Consider the following 22,706-nt stretch of genomic DNA (forward strand, 5'->3'; position numbering starts at 1 on the left):
TCTGGTTCTTTACGGAAATGGGAACCATGACTTGAACCGGGAACATGTGTCTAGATCATTTGAGCGCTTAAAAATATGAAAACGATGACCTTAAGATAAACTGTAAATTGACATTGAACATTTTTTTCAAGGATTTCGTAACTAAAGGCAATATGCTACCCACGTGTTCTTTTCCTTTATAAACGACTGCTTATTTCAATAAACTCATATACAGATCTTCTCGTAATGAAGACCCACCTCATGTTGTGGGATGAAACAAAACTTTATTGTTTTCGTACTACATCATAGAGACAAGAGACTACAGTCTTAGACCAAGTGTTTGCATCATATTCTATATATAGATACTTGCTTAAACTGATTGAGAAAAGGTGAAATGTAGTAACTAGTTTAAAGTTTTCTTTTGAAAGAGGAATTTCAACCCCCTTTTTTTAATGCTGTGAGAAAATCTCGAAAGAAATATAATGTAGGGAAGATACTGAGTTTTTGAATATTTTTTTGAAATAAATGATGTTCATATACAACTTAAAAAAAATCTGCATTTTGGATTGTAAGCACTAACAAGATAAATGTTTATATGTTGATGTAAAAAAAAAAGCAGCACTTCAGTGTCTAGTCCAAATAATTATGACGTCTTGGAAGGCTGTTTTTAATTTTTGCTTTGAAACCTTCCTATGCATATAATAGTGTTTCAAGATGTCATAATTATTTGGACTATTCAATGCCCTACAAGTGTATCTGTATGTGTACGTTGAAGATACCGATTCTGGCTTTTTCAACTCTAAGGTGGAAACTCCAACGTCTACAAGTTGTACCTGGAAGACAACTCTTGTATCAAGTATTATCATGTATATAAATAAAAATCAACAGGTGATTTTACCTAAAATATTCAGAAAATGTCAAATTTTTTCAACCAAAATAAATGAATAAAATTTAAAAATATTTCTGAATTATTCTTAAAAAAAATAGATGCAATAAAACAATTAAAAAGCAGATAATAATTTACTTACATGTAGTAAAACTACTGATCTATGCAATTTGAGTTTTTGATTAAGATAAAAAAAAAAAAAAAAAAGGTAAAGCTCCTGCTTGCCATAATTTTGCCCCAAACTTTAAATGAAAAAATATTTGAAATGAATTCTTATTTAAATAAAATTGAGAATGGAAATGGGGAATGTGTCAAAGAGACAACAACCCGCCCAAATAAAAAACAACAGCAGAGGGTCACCAACAGGTCTTCAATGTAGCGAGAAATTCCCGCACCCGGAGGCGTCCTTCAGCTGGCCCCTAAACAAATATATACTAGTCCAGTGATAATGAACGCCATACTAATTTGCATGAGAATATTTTAGCTAGTAAATTCTCTGTCCTCTAAAACTAACTTGAAGCAACATTAATTATGGTGTTGTAATTTATATGTATAAAAACTCCCATTTGCTGATTTGAGGCAAACTTGAAGATTTCAACACTAAGTCCATTTGTGATGCATTAATCAGTCAGGGGACTTATTTAATTTGAAATTATTTATTTAAGTAGCAAATTTCAAGTTTTATCACAAAATGTGATTTTGTAGTTTTACCAAAGTTTTAAATACATAAAGGTTTAGATAATATATTTTCATTAATAGTAAAGCTTAAAAAAAATTAACTTTTTGCTTCTTTTAAGTAGCAAGGTTTATACCTTTGATGAAATCATTTAGCTGCAAATTCTTTTTTAGTAGAAAAAATACTATAATGATAGCTTTACATAATGAACCTATACTTTTTTAACAGATTTTTCCATGCAGTGGGAGTATTTTTCCTGTAAAATTCAAGGTTTCATCTAACAGATGATGTAATAAAATTCTACTGGTTGCGATAAAAATTTCACTGTTCGGGGGTTATTAAAATAAAGATACTTAAAGTAGTGATTTTTTTTAAGGAACTAATACGTAAACAAGTGATTTTTATGTCATTATCCTATATTCAGTACAAGAGAGGGACGAAAGATACCAAAGGGACAGTCAAACTCATAAATCTAAAACAAACTGACAACGCCATGGCTAAAAATGAAAAAGACAAACAAAAAACAGCACACATGACACAACATAGAAAACTAAAGAATAAACAACACGAACCCCCCAAAAAACTAGGGGTGATCTCAGGTGCTCCGGAAGGGTAAGCTGATCCTTCTCCACATGTGGCACCCGTTGTGTTGCTTATGTGATAACAAATCCGGTAAATAGTCTAATTTCGATAGGTAACATTCATGAAAGGGAAGGGGATCGTAGTTGCGACGTAAGGATCATATCCGATATCATTTGTGAAACGGTTATTCCATAACGGTCAGAACAAGGTCATCACCTGACATGACCCGGTCATCCTATCAACACAGATGTTGGTTCTGATAATTTTAACAACATAATTAGTCCCTGGATCATTACTATTCTATATTTAAAGCTACAATACAATTAAATCACTTAGTCTAGTGATTAATTTGTACTACTTAAATAGGTGATTATTAAAGAAAGACTCTTTCTTCCAACCTTTATGGACATAATGTTACTTGAATCAGTCATTTAGAAAATCACTCATTTAAGTAAGTCCCCTGACCGTTAAATCTGTGAAATCCCTTGTCCTTATTTTTTAGTTGCATTACATTTTATTTACCATATTTTCATGCAAATTTTTATTATCATTTATTAGTATTTCTCTATCATGTCTCAAAGATGAACTTTTTTGACAGTGAACAGATTTAGATATTTTTGGATTAAATTTGGAAACTTTCCTGGGTTTTTATGAAACTCTAACTTGAACAGAAGCTAATGTTCAAGATCAAGAAATAAAATTTGTAGATTTTTTTTTTAATTTAACACTTTTAAAATTAACATTGATGAATATGGAAGACTTCATTCATACATGTACATGTACTCATGGTAATAGAAATTCCTATTTTACAGATGTCTGAGTATGAAGCAGTTTTAAAACAGCTTGGTTCATATGGACCTTTACACTATTTTGGGAAATATCAGTTTAGAGTATTCATCATTGTAAGCCTGTTTGAGACGCCAGCAGCATGGGCAATGTTATTACCCATCTTAATCAATGCAAAGCCTACATGGACATGTTATGAGGATAATGGTAATGCAACCAGAAATATGACACAGAATTATACAATGAATGCATGTGCAGCAGATAATAAAATGTGTGCGGCCATGAAATTCTCAGAGGACTTTACTTCTATCATATCAGAGGTAAGAATACTAGAAATCAAGTACAAATGTAAGTAGTCGTGGTAGTTAGCTGTTTTCAAAGTCATGATATACGGATGTAATTTTTAACAAGTTTATGTCATTTGTTCTTTTGATCTTTAAATCAGGATGTTCATAATATAGGTACTATCAGACTGATATTCAGCAGTGACCCAAGAATGAGTTGCTGATTGCATCTTTTCCCAACTGTGCTGACACTCTCAGCTTTTCTCTTGTGTACTCACCAACTTATCTTTGTGCTATTCATATCACAAGAATCAAAATAAATAGAATTCTTTGAGTTGTTTCACATCATACATTGTACTTCACATCTCTTATTTATATGAACTTATTTGCATTTTAAAATGTAGAAACGTTACAATAATTATTATGGTAAGAGTACTATCTGAATGAGAAGATTAGTCAATTTGTAATTATTATTATAATTTTGATTGTTTTCAGTGGCATTTAATCTGTGAGAATGAAGGTATACCATCATTAATCACTACTATACAGATGCTTGGAGTATTTCTTGGTGCATGTATCACAGGACAGCTGGCAGATAAGTTTGGAAGGAAGAAACCTTTATATCTGGAGTACCTATTGCTTCTTATTTTACTATTTTGTAGTGCATTTGCTCAATCATGGCAAACATTTGCTGTCCTCAGATTCTTCATTGGTGGATTAGTTGGAGGTATTTATATTCCTGGTTTATATTCCCCTTACAATTGCTTTCTTTTGTATGATTTTTTAAGAGTTGTTTATCTTAAGAGTCCTTAGTCTGTACACAATTTATATATGAGAGTATGACTATTTTATGTTTAAAGAATAAAACATGGTAAAATTGATTTTGATTTATAACAGTAAATGCTTGAGATGGTAGTGTTTTATTCTTCAATGAATATTTTCAGTGGCGGATCCAGAAATTTTCATAAGTGGGGGCCCACTGACTGACCTAAGAGGGGGCCCGCTCCAGTCACGGTTCAGTGATTCCCTATATAAGCAACCAAATTTTTTCCCAAAAAGGGGGGGCCCGGGCCCCCCCCCCTAAATCCGCCCCTGATTTTTAAATTATTTTAAAGATTGAAATTACAACATTGTACAAACTTAAATGATTTTCTGTCTAAATGGGAAATAACTGAAAACAAAATATAAATTTGACATTAATAGACCTGTTAATACATGTAGGTATAGGAAGATGTGGTGTGAGTGCCAATGAGACAACTCTCCATCCAATAGATATAGGAAGATGTGGTGTGAGTGCCAATGAGACAACTCTCCATCCAATAGATATAGAAAGATGTGGTGTGAGTGCCAATGAGACAACTCTCCATCCAATAGATATAGAAAGATGTGGTGTGAGTGCCAATGAGACAACTCTCCATCCAATAGATATAGGAAGATGTGGTGTGAGTGCCAATGAGACAACTCTCCATCCAATAGATATAGAAAGATGTGGTGTGAGTGCCAATGAGACAACTCTCCATCCAATAGATATAGAAAGATGTGGTGTGAGTGCCAATGAGACAACTCTCCATCCAATAGATATAGGAAGATGTGGTGTGAGTGCCAATGAGACAACTCTCCATCCAATAGATATAGAAAGATGTGGTGTGAGTGCCAATGAGACAACTCTCCATCCAATAGATATAGGAAGATGTGGTGTGAGTGCCAATGAGACAACTCTCCATCCAATAGATATAGGAAGATGTGGTGTGAGTGCCAATGAGACAACTCTCCATCCAATAGATATAGGAAGATGTGGTATGAGTGCCAATGAGACAACTCTCCATCCAATAGATATAGGAAGATGTGGTGTGAGTGCCAATGAGACAACTCTCCATCCAATAGATATAGGAAGATGTGGTGTGAGTGCCAATGAGACAACTCTCCATCCAATAGATATAGGAAGATGTGGTGTGAGTGCCAATGAGACAACTCTCCATCCAATAGATATAGGAAGATGTGGTATGAGTGCCAATGAGACAACTCTCCATCCAATAGATATAGGAAGATGTGGTATGAGTGCCAATGAGACAACTCTCCATCCAATAGATATAGGAAGATGTGGTATGAGTGCCAATGAGACAACTCTCCATTCAATAGATATAGGAAGATGTGGTATGAGTGCCAATGAGACAACTCTCCATCCAATAGATATAGGAAGATGTGGTATGAGTGCCAATGAGACAACTCTCCATCCAATAGATATAGGAAGATGTGGTGTGAGTGCCAATGAGACAACTCTCCATCCAAATAACAATTTAAAAAAAGTAAACCATTATATGTAGGTCAATGTATGGCCTTCAACACAGAGCCTTGGCTCACACCGAACAACAAGCTATAAAGGGCCTCAAAATTACTAGTGTAAAACCATTCAAACAGGAAAACCAACAGTCTAATCTATATAAAATTTAAAAAAACGAGAAACGAGAAACACGTTTAAATTACATAAACAAACGACAACTACTGTACATCAGATTTCTGACTTAGGACAGGTGCAAACATTTGCAGCAGGATTAAACGTTTTAACATGTTAGGAATAGAGACTTCTAATAACAATATGTTATATGACAATCCTGTTTTATTCTGATAAACACATTTCTGTTTGCTTGAAGAAGACAAACTCTTCTGTCATTTTTTTTTAAATTGAAGAATGAAGAAAAACTAGAATTTTGAATAAAAGAAATATTTTAGAATAAAATCAGCAATTGAATTGACATGTTTTTTGTGTGTTTTTTTCAAAATAAATAGTTTTTTTTTAATTACATTTTCAGGTGTGTTGGTAACCAACTTTGTGTTACCATTAGAATATGTTATTCCATCCTGGAGAGTATTTTGTGGATGTGTAGGTTTCTGGGCGGTAGGATTGATGCTGCTAGCTCCTCTAGGATATTTGATCAGAGACTGGAGAACATTAACAATGGTGACATCACTTGTAGGATTGCCCATGCTTCTAAGCTGGAGGTAAGATGGTAGTAATATTTAAGAGAGTGCTTAAATTATGTCAAAAGGAACATAAAAGTAAAAAATAAGTCATAAAATAATATAAAAAAAGTAGGCACTCCTGTTTAAATTATAATTACAGAGAAAAATATACACAATAGATCATTGCTAAAGTAAGCTAGCTTTGTAAAATAATTCTTTTACTCCAATGAGAACTACCTTTTTATACGACTGTAAAAATCAAACAAATTTTGGTGGTACATGTATACTGGTATCATGTCGTCTGCGTCGACCGAAGACAGATTGTTTCCGGATAATAACTTTTGAATAAGTAAAAAGAAATAAATAAGATTTTAAAAGATTTTAAAACAATGTTTATAACCACAAAAGGAAGCTTGGGATAGATTTTGGGGGTAATGGTCTCAAAGGTTTAGGAATTAGGGGCCCAAAGGGGCCAAAAAACAGCATTTATCTAGTTTCAGGACAAAAAGTTGTGTATTGGTATTTCAATTGTTCTGAAATTGTACCACAATGTTTAATACCATAAGTAGAAGGTTGGGATTATTTAAAGGGGTTATTGGGCAAACAGTCTAGGAATTAAGGACCAAAAAGGGGCCAAAAACAAGCATTTTTCTAGTTTCAAGACAATAACTTGTGTGTAACTGTATGGATCTCTCTGATATTGTACCAAAAGTTTCCATATAACAAAGGGAAGGCCGGGATTTAGTTTGGGGTTAATTTTCCCAAATATGTAGGAATAAGGGGCCAAAAAAAAAAGGGCCAAAAAGAAGCATTTTTCTAGTTTACAGACAATAACTTGTGTTTAAGTGTATGGATCTCTATAATTTTTTACAAGAAGGTTCAATACCACTAAAGGAAGGTTAGGATTGATTTTGATGATTATGGTCCAAATAGTTTAGGAATTAGGGGCCAAAAAGGGGGCCCAAAATAATCATTTTTGTAGTTTTCAAACAATAACTTATGTTTAAGTGTATGAATCTCTCTGAAATTAAACCACAAGTTTCCATACCATGAACGGATGGTGAGTATTGACTTCGGGGGGTTATGGCTCAAAATGTTTTGGAATTAGGGGCAAACAAGGGAAAAACTAGGTATTTCTGGTCAATGGACAATAAAGACAATTTAAAAGCAGTGTAAGGGAGGTAATTCTAAAACATTTAACATACAATGTTGGGTATGTTCAGATTTACCTCCCTTACACTACTTTTATATTATTATGTATAAAGAAATGTCAGGTTTTGGACTAATTGCAAAAAAAGGGGGAGGGGGTGGTAGTTGTTTTCAATTTTTTTTTCTTCAAATTTCTCAAATTCAAAATTTTTGAAAAATTAAAAGAAGAAATCTTTAATTGCACAATATTGCGCAATAGATTTGTAAGAACTTGACATTTGTTTTGTGTCAGAAACTCATATATTGTCAAAAAATTGATCACACTCCAAATTCAGAGCTGTATCAAGCTTGAATGTTGTGTCCATACTTGCCCCAACTGTTCAGGGTTCAACTTCTGCGGTCGTATAAAGCTGCGCCCTGTGGAGCACCTGGTTGGTTTATGACCTGTATGGATTGTTAAGGACTATAATGTTTACTGTGGGTCAATCTGTCTATTTTTCTGTCCCTTATAATGTTAAAGGTTTTGATTTTTTGTTGTCACATCAAATTGAAAGTTAAAAGTTAGTACATATGTTTATTTATATCAAGTGAAAGTTGAAAAAATATATGAAAAAAATGATTTTTGACCCCGGTTCTTTAGTTTACTGAACAAAGAATTGTGATATTGCAAGTTGGGCTTAAATGTCCTATGTACACATATTTTTGGATTTATTACAATTGACATTTTCTTTGTATTTGTTACAATACTAGCATCACATGACTATTGTTTATAACCGTTTGTTTATAAACATGCATGTAATAATTTAAGATTGGTACCAGAAAGCCCTAGATGGTTGCTTAGTAAAGGTAGATACGAAGAAGCTAAACAGATTATACTTACCATGGCAGCTTACAACAAAGTAGATAATCCTGATCTCACTCAACTACAATTATCTATGGTAAGATATTCCTGATCTCACTCAGCTACAAATATCTGTGGTATGAAAATCCTTATCTACTCAACTCCAAATATCTATGGCACAATAATTAAAAAAAAAGTTAATCTGGATCTCACTAAACTACAAATGTCTATAGTACAATAATCTGGATCTCACTGAACTACAAATATATATGGCACAACAATCATAATCTCACTAAACTACAACAATCTATGACTCAAGACTCATGATAACTACAAATATCTATGGTACAATAATCCTTATCTCACTAAACTACAAATATCTATGGAAAAATAATCCTTATCTCACTAAACAACAAATATCTATGGTACAATAATCCTGATCTCACTTAACAACAAATATATATGGAACAATAATCAGGATCTCACTAAACTACAAATATCTATGGAACAATAATCAGGATCTCACTAAACTACAAATATCTATGGTACAATAATCCTGATCTCACTAAACTACAAATATCTATGGTACAACAATCATAATCTCACGTAAACTACAAATATCTATGGTACAATAATCCTGATCTCACTAAACTACAAATATCTATGGTACAATAATCCTGATCTCACTAAACTACAAATATCTATGGAACAATAATCATAATCTCACTAAACTACACATATCTATGGTACAATAATCCTGATCTCACTAAACTACAAATATCTATGGTACAATAATCCTGATCTCACTAAACTACAAATATCTATGGTACAACAATCATAATCTCACTTAACTACAAATATCTATGGTACAACAATCATAATCTCACTTAACTACAAATATCTATGGTACAACAATCATAATCTCACTAAACTACAAATATCTATGGTACAATAATCCTGATCTCACTAAACTACAAATATCTATGGTACAATAATCCTGATCTCACTAAACTACACATATCTATGGTACAACAATCATAATCTCACTAAACTACACATATCTATGGAACAATAATCAGGATCTCACTAAACTACAAATATCTATGGTACAACAATCATAATCTCACTAAATTACAAATGTCTATGGAACAATAATCAGGATATCACTAAACTACAAATATCTATGGTACAAAAATCCTGATCTCACTAAACTACAAATATCTATGGCACAATAATCATAATCTCACTAAACTACAAATATCTATGGTACAATAATCCTGATCTCACTAAACTACAAATACCTATGGTACAATAATCCTGATCTCACTAAACTACAAATATATATGGTACAATAATCCTGATCTCACTAAACTTCAAATATATATGGTACAACAATCCTTATCTCACTTAACTACAAATATCTATGGTACAACAATCATAATCTCACTAAACTACAAATATCTATGGTACAACAATCATAATCTCACTAAACTACAAATATCTATGGTACAACAATCATAATCTCACTAAACTACAAATATCTATGGAACAATAATCCTGATCTCACTAAACTACAAATAACAATGGTACAACAATCATAATCTCACTAAACTACAAATATCTATGGTACAATAATCCTGATCTCACTAAACTACAAATATCTATGGTACAATAATCATAATCTCAGTAAACTACAAATATCTATGGTACAACAATCATAATCTCACTAAACTACAAATATCTATGGAACAATAATCCTGATCTCACTAAACTACACATATCTATGGTACAACAATCATAATCTCACTAAACTACACATATCTATGGAACAATAATCAGGATCTCACTAAACTACAAATATCTATGGAAGATTAATCCTGATCTCACTAAACTACAAATATCTATGGAACAATAATCCTGATCTCACTAAACTACAAATATCTATGGAACAATAATCAGGATCTCACTAAACTACAAATGTCTATGGAACAATAATCAGGATCTCACTAAACTACAAATATCTATGGAACAATAATCAGGATCTCAGTAAACTACAAATATCTATGGAACAATAATCAGGATCTCACTAAACTACAAATATCTATGGAACAATAATCAGGATCTCACTAAACTACAAATATCTAAGGAACAATAATCCTGATCTCACTAAACTACAAATATCTATGGAACAATAATCAGGATCTCACTAAACTACAAATATCTAAGGAACAATAATCCTGATCTCACTAAACTACAAATATCTAAGGAACAATAATCCTGATCTCACTAAACTACACATATCTATGGTACAACAATCATAATCTCACTAAACTACACATATCTATGGAACAATAATCAGGATCTCACTAAACTACAAATATCTATGGTACAACAATCATAATCTCACTAAATTACAAATGTCTATGGAACAATAATCAGGATATCACTAAACTACAAATATCTATGGTACAAAAATCCTGATCTCACTAAACTACAAATATCTATGGCACAATAATCATAATCTCACTAAACTACAAATATCTATGGTACAATAATCCTGATCTCACTAAACTACAAATATCTATGGTACAACAATCATAATCTCACTAAATTACAAATGTCTATGGAACAATAATCAGGATATCACTAAACTACAAATATCTATGGTACAAAAATCCTGATCTCACTAAACTACAAATATCTATGGCACAATAATCATAATCTCACTAAACTACAAATATCTATGGTACAATAATCCTGATCTCACTAAACTACAAATACCTATGGTACAATAATCCTGATCTCACTAAACTACAAATATATATGGTACAATAATCCTGATCTCACTAAACTTCAAATATATATGGTACAACAATCCTTATCTCACTTCACTACAAATATCTATGGTACAACAATCATAATCTCACTAAACTACAAATATCTATGGTACAACAATCATAATCTCACTAAACTACAAATATCTATGGTACAACAATCATAATCTCACTAAACTACAAATATCTATGGAACAATAATCCTGATCTCACTAAACTACAAATAACAATGGTACAACAATCATAATCTCACTAAACTACAAATATCTATGGTACAATAATCCTGATCTCACTAAACTACAAATATCTATGGTACAATAATCATAATCTCAGTAAACTACAAATATCTATGGTACAACAATCATAATCTCACTAAACTACAAATATCTATGGAACAATAATCCTGATCTCACTAAACTACACATATCTATGGTACAACAATCATAATCTCACTAAACTACACATATCTATGGAACAATAATCAGGATCTCACTAAACTACAAATATCTATGGAAGATTAATCCTGATCTCACTAAACTACAAATATCTATGGAACAATAATCCTGATCTCACTAAACTACAAATATCTATGGAACAATAATCAGGATCTCACTAAACTACAAATGTCTATGGAACAATAATCAGGATCTCACTAAACTACAAATATCTATGGAACAATAATCAGGATCTCAGTAAACTACAAATATCTATGGAACAATAATCAGGATCTCACTAAACTACAAATATCTATGGAACAATAATCAGGATCTCACTAAACTACAAATATCTAAGGAACAATAATCCTGATCTCACTAAACTACAAATATCTATGGAACAATAATCAGGATCTCACTAAACTACAAATATCTAAGGAACAATAATCCTGATCTCACTAAACTACAAATATCTAAGGAACAATAATCCTGATCTCACTAAACTACACATATCTATGGTACAACAATCATAATCTCACTAAACTACACATATCTATGGAACAATAATCAGGATCTCACTAAACTACAAATATCTATGGTACAACAATCATAATCTCACTAAATTACAAATGTCTATGGAACAATAATCAGGATATCACTAAACTACAAATATCTATGGTACAAAAATCCTGATCTCACTAAACTACAAATATCTATGGCACAATAATCATAATCTCACTAAACTACAAATATCTATGGTACAATAATCCTGATCTCACTAAACTACAAATACCTATGGTACAATAATCCTGATCTCACTAAACTACAAATATATATGGTACAATAATCCTGATCTCACTAAACTTCAAATATATATGGTACAACAATCCTTATCTCACTTAACTACAAATATCTATGGTACAACAATCATAATCTCACTAAACTACAAATATCTATGGTACAACAATCATAATCTCACTAAACTACAAATATCTATGGTACAACAATCATAATCTCACTAAACTACAAATATCTATGGAACAATAATCCTGATCTCACTAAACTACAAATAACAATGGTACAACAATCATAATCTCACTAAACTACAAATATCTATGGTACAATAATCCTGATCTCACTAAACTACAAATATCTATGGTACAATAATCATAATCTCAGTAAACTACAAATATCTATGGTACAACAATCATAATCTCACTAAACTACAAATATCTATGGAACAATAATCCTGATCTCACTAAACTACACATATCTATGGTACAACAATCATAATCTCACTAAACTACACATATCTATGGAACAATAATCAGGATCTCACTAAACTACAAATATCTATGGAAGATTAATCCTGATCTCACTAAACTACAAATATCTATGGAACAATAATCCTGATCTCACTAAACTACAAATATCTATGGAACAATAATCAGGATCTCACTAAACTACAAATGTCTATGGAACAATAATCAGGATCTCACTAAACTACAAATATCTATGGAACAATAATCAGGATCTCAGTAAACTACAAATATCTATGGAACAATAATCAGGATCTCACTAAACTACAAATATCTATGGAACAATAATCAGGATCTCACTAAACTACAAATATCTAAGGAACAATAATCCTGATCTCACTAAACTACAAATATCTATGGAACAATAATCAGGATCTCACTAAACTACAAATATCTAAGGAACAATAATCCTGATCTCACTTAACTACAAATATCTAAGGAACAATAATCCTGATCTCACTAAACTACAAATATATATGGAACAATAATCAGGATCTCACTAAACTACAAAAAGCTATGGTACAATAATCCTGATCTCACTAAACTACAAATATCTGTGGTACAACATTTATAATCTTATACTGGTAAACTATAAAAATCTATGGTAGGAAAATCGAGATCTCAATAATGTTAGTTATGGCGATCTGAGAAGAGTCAATTTGATTAATCTTAACAACAGCTGTCTTTAATAGGACAATTGTTCTACTGAAATCAGTTGCATATAGATAAAAAAAGATGCAGTATGATTTCCAATAAGACAACATTTCACAAGAGACTGAAATGACACTGAAATTAACAGTTAAAGGTCAATGGACGGCTTTCAGCAATATGCAAAAGCCCTATAGCATAGTCACCTATCAAAAGACCCAGAATTCACAAATGTAAAACAAATCAAATGAGAAAACTAATAGCCTAATTAATGTACCAAAAAATTTAACAAACAAATATGTAACACAGCAACAAAAGACAACCACTGAATTACAGGCTCCTGACATATATGCAGAATGTGTTAGAGTTAAACATGTTAAATTATTGTAATTTCAGAGACTTCAAGGTTTTAAATATTGCATTATAATATTACATTATCATTTAATTTATTTTATCTCTTTATGTAAATTAAATGTGCAATTGTGACATGGTTTCGGCTGGTCATATAGGACAATGTAATGATAAGTGCAGTAAAAAATTTCTGACTTTGCAGTTACTAAAATCAATTTGTTGTTAAAAAATTTAAGAAGTTGTAAGATTAACCTTATATCGAATCATTTATAATGACTTGTATTTATTTCTTACAGAAAATAGATAGAAATGAAAATAAAGGGTGTCAGATGTATAGCTACCATAATCTTTGTAGAAATCCAAAGTCTGCATTCCACAGTTTTATTGCTATGTTTAGTTGGTGAGTATTGCATCATTACTGTGTTAAAAACACTTTAATAAGCTTTCCCTAGCCAAGGGTCATTTCAGCTGTTGTGACCACTCTTTCATGATATTTAAAGTACAGTTTCACAATTCTGTGGTTTATCATTGAAACAACTTGAAACCTGAGGCAAATCTGTTGATTCAGAACAATTTATTTTGAATATAAAAAAAAAGATGTGGTATGATTGCCAATGAGACAACTGTCCACAAGAGACCAAAATGACACAGACATTAACAACTATAGGTCACCATACAGCACTCGACAATGAACAAAGCCCATACCGCATAGTCAGCTATAAAAGGCCACGAAATGACAATGTAAAACAATTCAAAAGAGAAAACTAAAGGACTTATTTATTTTCTAAATTTAAATATGTTGCATTAAGCAATGAACATGATCAAGCATGACTGCCCAAAATAACTTCAAATTTTAAAATAAGTTTTCTTCATTAAAGTTACAAGGCTACAATTTGTATGTATATTTGTTTTTAAATCAAAGGAATGGCAATTCAAAAGTTTTTTTTTTTAAATCTGGTCTGACACCAAAAACTGGTATAGCTACTCATGAAAAGGTTAAAAGAATGAACCCTAAAAACAACAAAATTTAAAATACTTAACATCTAAACTTATTGAGTCAGTAGATGATAGCCCATTATTTCAATGTAAAAGTCTTTTTATCAAAGTTGTTCAAAGTATAATAAACATCCATATCTGTTTCAGCAGAGTGATAACTCCATGATTTAAAAAAAATTGTTTGCTAAGATAGAAGATGATGCTGTTGCACAAGCATTAATGAACCTTAAAAAAAAAACCTGACAATAAAATAAATCAAAATAATTAAAATTATTTGTACCGTTTATATTTTTTATTTCAGGTTTGTTTCAAGTTCCGTGTACTATGGTTTAAACTTTAACACTAAGAATTTAGCTGGTGATAGATACCTCAATATCTTTATATCAGGATTGGTAGAAATACCAGCATTAGTATTGGTTCTACTTATTAGTAATAAAATAGGACGACGAAAGACGATCTCAGTTTTAATGATGTTAGCAGGAATCTCATGTTTCTCAGTATTATTTATAGACCTAGCTGGTAAGTATTTAAAAACTAGGGCATATTCAATGTTGTCTTTTACATGTGTTGTTTAGAAAACTGTAAAGAACAGGTTGAATCCTTAATTGGTAATTGTATAATTAAACTTAATTGCCAAACTTTATCACCAGGCATTATAGATTGAAGTGCTATTTTTTCTTGTTTAAGTCTAGACTACTGAGGATTCATTACTATTCTCAGGTTTCCAATTATCATGGATTTTGTGGATACTTTTAAACCAAGAAATCAAATATTCATTTCCTAAATCTATGAAAGTTAATGAATCTATAGTACATGCAAAAAAGACAAAACAATAACGTAGCTTTTAACAAATGTATTTTATAACAGGTTATATAAATATAAGAAGATGTGGTATGAGTGCAACATAACCTTGGCTCACACCCAAAACCAAGCTATAAAGGGCCCTAAAAATAACTAATAAAAAACCATTCAAACAGTAAACCAATGGTCTAATCTGTATAGACCATCACACCCAAAACCAAGCTATAAAGGACCCTAAAAATAACTAACAAAAAACCATTCAAACAGTAAACCAATGGTCTAATCTATAAACCATTCACACAGTAAACCAATGGTCTAATCTGTATAGAAAACTCATATCAGTAATAGTAAAATTGTTAACATATGAAGTCATTTCTACTGTTCTCTTCCTCATTGTTAAAAAAAGCTATGTTTATAAACTTCGAATGGACATATGACAAAACATTCTTTCTTTTCACATGGACTTATATAGTTATTGAATTTAAAGTTTCAGGTGAAAAGTCATCTGGTTTAACAATACTAACAATAGTACTAGCCATGCTTGGGAAGTCAGGAATAGCCGGTGGCTGGGCTGCAGTTCAGGTTTTCTCTGCTGAAACATTCCCAACTGTTGTCAGGTGAGTGAAATGATATCTTTGCAAGTTGGAATTTTCACAAATGTTAGATATACTGTAAAAACTGTTGATATATTATTAAGGTGGGTCCTGGATTTCACAACAGGTTGAGCATACAATTTGAAAATTAATTGCAGTTATTTATGTTCTTTAAGTTATTAAGACAGTAAAGGTTTTTTTTTTTACATAATTTGGCCAGCATAACAGGTTATGTAATTTATACAATCTTAACTCTTCCTTAGTGAGTGTGTATATTATATTAACATGAAAAGGTGAGGAGATATAAAACATCAGTATTTGGAGCATCTTCCCAACATTTAGTAGGAAGAGCAAAGAGCTGTTGACCCAGGGTCATAATTTATGTGTCCATGTAGACTGACGTGTCTTTCTGCAGACTCTCATCATGTAAATTATCACATTTAAAATTAGTTTCAGGTGAAGTTTTGATGAAGTTGAAGTCTGATCAACTTGAAACTTAATACACATGTTCCCTAAGATATGATCTTTCTAATTGTTCTTGTTAACCTTATATATTAAGTATGCTATAAGAATATAGGTATAGCTGCATGTTGTATGTCAGCTGTTTTACTAGATATATATTGTATTTTATAGGAATATAGGTATAGCTGCATGTTCTATGTCTGCCAGAGTAGGAGGTGTAGTAGCTCCACAGTTTGAAAGTTTAGTAAGTATTACATAAGTTTATGAATCATACAAATGTGAATGGTTTCACACAACTATTGATAAACAAGTAGACAGGACTATGTTAACAACTTATAAATATAAAACTAAGATAAAAGAAATTTTTGTCCTGTCCATCTTTCTTGCAAGATAAGTACACTCGAGAGACAAATGAAGGACTTAACAAAGTATACAATATTGTTAAAAAAACCATATCTTTATACCCACTTATATACTTCAAAAATACTTGGAAATGGTAAACATTTCTATTATTTTCAGATATTTTATGCAATTAACAGGAATAGTTGTTTTGTAGTTAAGATTTTTTTCCAATAGAACAGATAGGAAATGATTTTATGCTTTTAAATCTTATGCAAAAACATGTATGCTCACCACCTTGTGAGGGATTTTCTTCCTGCATTGAATACCCATTGGTTGCCTTCGGCTGTTATCTGATTTTTGGTTGAGTTGTTTTCTCTTTGACATATTCCCCATTTCAATTCCCAACGTTATATAAATAAGTGGAGTTTACTGAGTACTATATTTACAAACATGTTAATAGATTATATAATATGCTTACTTACAATTATTGTTTTTCTTTCACAGAATTCTATTCAGCAATCATTACCATTCACAATATTTGGAGGATTAGCATTAGCCTGTGGCATATTAGTCTGTTTCCTACCAGAGACAGCTGGTAGACCATTACCGGACAAGTTAGATATAGATGTAATGGTGGAAGCTCCACTCAATGATAAAAGGGAAAAGGCAGTAGGTGAAGTTCTAGAGGATACACCTCTACAGAATGATTATGAACAAGAGAATGTTTTATAAGTTGTTGTGTTGTGATATAGTTAAAGTTTAGGACATTAATATTGTTACCCAGAGTGCAATTTCATTTAGATTTTTCAGCAGGCAAAAACTATTGTAAAATGTAAACCTGGCTTTCTAGCTGACTATGCGGTATGGGCTTTGCTCATTGTTGAAGGCCGTACGGTGACCTATAGTTGTTAATGTCTGTGTCATTTTGGTCTTTTGTGGATAGTTGTCTCATTGGCAATCATACCACATCTTCTTTTTTATATACTATGTATAGAAAATTTAAACTTTATCAATAATGATTACTATTTGCTGAAGTGTAAAGTATCCTTACCAAGAGAAAATGTAAATGAAAATGTCCTCTGAGTCAAAGTTATAACATAAATATCTTGCTCAAATAGATTTATTATATTTGTTAAAACTTAGATATCAAATTTTATTTTGCAAATGACTTAATGCCATACCAATGTGTTCAATTTTTATTAGAATATTTATAATCATGACACTTTTGCGTTATTGAGTATGAGTTCTTGAGAAACGCTTTCATAAATCACAAGTTTTGTTCATATCACTTGTATCAAAGTGTGTGTGTTATTTGTACATTATTTAGACTTTTTAGTCAAACCAGTTTTATTAACCTACAGCTATGTGGCTATTGCCAAGTGCTTTGACAATCCATCCTCTGTAATGTTATGTTAAAATGAATATCACCATTACATCAGTCAATTATATTTTGTATAAAATCATATTCCAAACAATATTCTTCCATAGTTTAATTACAATTTGGAAATATTTGCCCAACATGTGTTTACAGAAATAATGTTTGTACTATTGATTCAACATTTATAGGTATATTTATTATTGTACTATTGTAACAATCATTATTACACCAACTAAATTGCAGATTTGTATACAAATTGTCTCAATAGATAAATAGTACCAACAATATTTCTATAAATATAACTTCAAAAATTATTTTTAGTGCTTAAAAATTGTTTTAACAATGAAAAGGAACATATGAGTGTGATGCTTAACATTACAACTTTGGTGTGTTCTGATAGTCTCAGTATATTATAAAATTTATGAGTATTTTATTGTTATGTTATGATAATGTATATATTGTGATGTTTATGACATATGTCTCATAAGAATTTGGACATGATCTGTATGTAATTATTTATTTCACATGTTTGATAAAAGAGTTACTATTTACAGGAAATCTATTATGAATTTTCAGGTCTTTATTCAGGATTGTATGATGGGGGAAAAAAGGGGAAGGGGGTATTTGGGGTCATTACACACTGACTTTTACAGTATAAGTTCAATTTGAATCTCGACTTTAATAGTCTTTTATAGTATTTGTTTTGTTTTCACTTAAACCTCCTGGCTATGGGTGGGATTTTGTCATGAAGTGTTTTTTTTACAACAAAAAATCTGTTATATTCTAGGAACCAAATTTTGTTCATTTACTAAGTATGACGTTTTAATCATGAAGTTTTAGGGTATATAGAAAATCAGTCTGTCCATGGACCTTGTTTAGGCAATTCCTATTGAATGGCTACATAGATATTGAGAAATTGTCAAGAGTTATAAAATACTACATGAGAATGTACTTAAAGGGATATATTCCCAAGTATTACATTGCTAAGGGGATATATTCAAATTTACTTAGTTTAGTATTGCAATATATCATGTGACTTGCAAGCACAGCTTCCAAATAAGTAGACGGTTATTGATGAAACACAATGTGAAATACTTCCCTGGGCTGTACAATCTGGAATATAATACCGGTCCTTTTTATGAAAGTGGAGATAATCAAATTACTTACTTCAATACCTGCTGATAGTCTCTCTTAAGTAGAACTCCTTAAATAGTTTTTATCAACCAAGAATAAACACAAAGGAATAATATGTCAGTAGCTGCTAGTATTCCTTTGTTAATTTATGTATCATTGTAATTTGCTAAGTTTCTTGTGTAACCTATTCTGACATCAGACTCAGACTTCTTTTGAACTGAGTTTTACTGTGAATATTGCTGTGTGTTTTGTATGTTCTATATTCTCTAGATATAATGGGGCATTTTTTGTGCCTGTCCAAAGACAAGAGGCTCTGGCCTTTGTTAGTCTGTATGTTTTTTTAAATTTTAGTTCATTTATATATTTTGGAGTTTAGTGTACGTCCATTTTCACTGTTATTTTCATTATAAGTCATTTATATTTTCATTATACATTTGTACTAATATTATTGAAGGGCAAGGGTATCAACAATTCTACTTTGTTTTACCTATTGTTGATTTAAAACTAAAGTACAAGAAAATTATTGCATTCCATTTATCTTATGCATTTGCATTGTTATGACAGTATTGTACACTGTCAACAACCAAAAACTTGAAATTTTTCAGGGAGCAATTGATAATCAGCAAACTTTTAGTTTGTTCTAATGTATAAAAATACTGATCTCGAAGGAAAATCTAAATGGAAAGTCCCTAATTAAATGGAAAAATCAAAAGCTCAAACACATCAAAGATTGCTTGAAACAAATCAAACTATCTCTGCAACACTGAGATTGTTCTCTACATATCTTTACATATCTCTACATATCTTTACATATTTTTGTGATATTTTTCATTCTGGCATTAAGCTTTATCACAATGTTTAAAAATACATTTGTGTATAGATAAAAATATGTTTTCAAAAATCTTTGAGGTATTTTTTAGGCATTAAAATTTAAGGCATTTAATTGTAATTAAAGTTTGTGTGATGAGATGCTCATATGCATTATTAATAATAAAGGGTTATTGCATGAATATAGGGGAATATTGTCCAGAGTAGAATTTTATATTGCACAAGCTAGCGAGTGCAATATATGTTTTACGAGGGACAATATTCCCCAATATTCATGTAATTAACCCTTTTATTGTATAGCAATATAATATTCAAAAGTAAAAATTGGTTTAAACTAAGATTTTGTTGTTGATGACGTCATGAATTTTGAAGATTTATTGCACGCTAACTTTTGGTTACTTTCTGTGGGAAATATTATATTGCTATGCAATAATAATATTTATTATTGTAAGTGTGAGTATTTATATTTATGAATTGTTTCTATTTTGCACTGAATTAAAGCATAATAAATAAAATGTTACTTTACATTATATGGCCTTAGATTGTACTCTGAAAAGAGAAAAAAAAACAGTATAAAAGTTTGAAAGAATGCTTTGAGTTTAATGTTCATAATAGTTTTGAATGAACTTTTGCCTTGCCTGAAATGATAGTTAACAAAGAGACAACAGTTCTGTATCCATTTTTGTATTAAACCGGTTTATCTATTTTGAATATACAAACAAAGAGAAAATAATTGAGGAAATTGCCTGAACAAGCCTGAATGCACGTTAAAGGCTTTATTCTTTTACTGCTTGCCTTTAAATTTCAAAGGGTCTTAGATTTTTATTTTATTAATATTTTTTTTGTCTGATTTGGTCTGTATTTCATAGCTATTCATTCATATTATTTAAAGCTGACAGCAATATTTGTGAAGCTTCTCCAAGCAGTTGTTAAGGTTTGCTGACATTAACAAAAAAAAAATCAATGTTACCCATTGTCACAAGTATTGTTAATTTAGCTGACATAGAAAAGATTAAAATTGTAACAAGTGTGGGTTAGTGTGATAATTGAAAGATTTTGTACTCCCATTGTTTTATTTTGACAGAAGAGCCATGTAACCACCTGTCTTACTTGATGTTCGTCTTCTTTTTATCATTAGTTTATCAACCATAGAGGCCTCACATTTTAGCTGATCAAACCAAGGATCAAATCCTCTTCAGAAGTCTAACAAAATAAGGCATCTTGAGAGAATACATTTGGTTCTATTGAGAATTTAAAAAAAGGCTTTAACTGAAAATCAAAAATAATTTATTGAACTGTTTTATTTGCATAAAAATATAAAATGGTTAGTTGTACATCCATACAAAATATCTTTGAAATAGACGTTAGCTTATTTTCCCAAAAACAATCCATGATTTGTTCATAAAAATGATTTGCTGATGCTTGATTGATTTTTGTTTAAAAGATGGGAAATAATCACATGGTATTTAAACGATATCAGACTATTAGAGTTCTTCCTCTTTTGATGGCAATTCTTCAACATAACTGACAAAAGCTTTTTGTATTGTCTGATTGTCTTAACTTGAGAAATCTTTGGCTCAAGACATGCTGAACCATTTTAAACATTACTTCACAAATAGGTTTCAGTGACAAGGTTTGTTTCATAAATATTAAGCAAAGATAAAATTTGACATTGAAACCCTGTGGGAAATTGACCGTTTCAGAATCCAAAGGTCTATCTGTCATACAAGTGAGAGGTTTAGCTAGCTATAAAACCAGATTCAATCCACCATTATCTACATAAGAAAATGCCTGTACCAAGTTAGGAATATGACAGCTGTTATCCATTAGTTTGATGTGTTTGAACTTTTGATTTTGCCATTTGATTGGGTATTTTCCTTTTTGAATTTTCCTCGGAGTTCAGTATTTTTGTGATTTTACCTTTTGACTTCATTGTACCTCAAAATGAAAACATAGTCACACCATTGGTTGATTTTTCATTATGTAGTTCCTTCTAAGCCAATCAAAACGTTTTGATATAAACGTTCGAAAATATTTGTGGATACATTAGATTCTGACACGGTAAATTTTAGTGTGCTTTATAAGAAATTAATCAAATCATGCCGAACATTTTCATTCGTAACAACTTTAGCAAGTGTTGTTTCTTTGGTCTTGATGAAACGTAAATATGACCACAAGGAGTCAAACATTTGTCCTATTTGTCTATAATTTAATATTTATAGAAGCAATTGAAATCAAAACGGCCATGTATGATCCTGTGAAGATCCTTAACATGGTTGTCACTTTGATGCTGCTGGGAAATTCAAAATACCTGCTAGAAGGATGACGACCTTTGCACTGAAATCCTAAATGAAATAACGTTTTGCTTTTCTTTTCAAGAAAAGATAATAAAAAAATGTTCTTTAAAGGAATTTACCCAGAATGGTTGTCCTAAGAAACAGT

The 22,706-nt window shown here is 31.0% G+C and overlaps 1 protein-coding gene across 1 annotated transcript; it reads left to right on the forward strand.

The window, feature by feature from the left end:
- The first annotated feature begins 100 nt into the window (after positions 1-100).
- Positions 101-20,779, forward strand: LOC143071122 (organic cation transporter protein-like). Its single transcript, XM_076245245.1, has 10 exons — positions 101-368; positions 2,936-3,229; positions 3,689-3,920; positions 6,004-6,193; positions 8,112-8,241; positions 14,027-14,130; positions 15,028-15,245; positions 16,015-16,144; positions 16,754-16,826; positions 17,429-20,779. The coding sequence occupies exons 2-10, from the start codon at positions 2,936-2,938 to the stop codon at positions 17,654-17,656; spliced, it is 1,599 nt and encodes a 532-aa protein (XP_076101360.1). The 5' UTR covers positions 101-368; the 3' UTR covers positions 17,657-20,779.
- The last annotated feature ends 1,927 nt before the right edge of the window (positions 20,780-22,706 follow it).

This window comes from Mytilus galloprovincialis, chromosome 4, assembly GCF_965363235.1.
Source record: "Mytilus galloprovincialis chromosome 4, xbMytGall1.hap1.1, whole genome shotgun sequence".
NCBI lineage: Eukaryota > Metazoa > Mollusca > Bivalvia > Mytilida > Mytilidae > Mytilus > Mytilus galloprovincialis.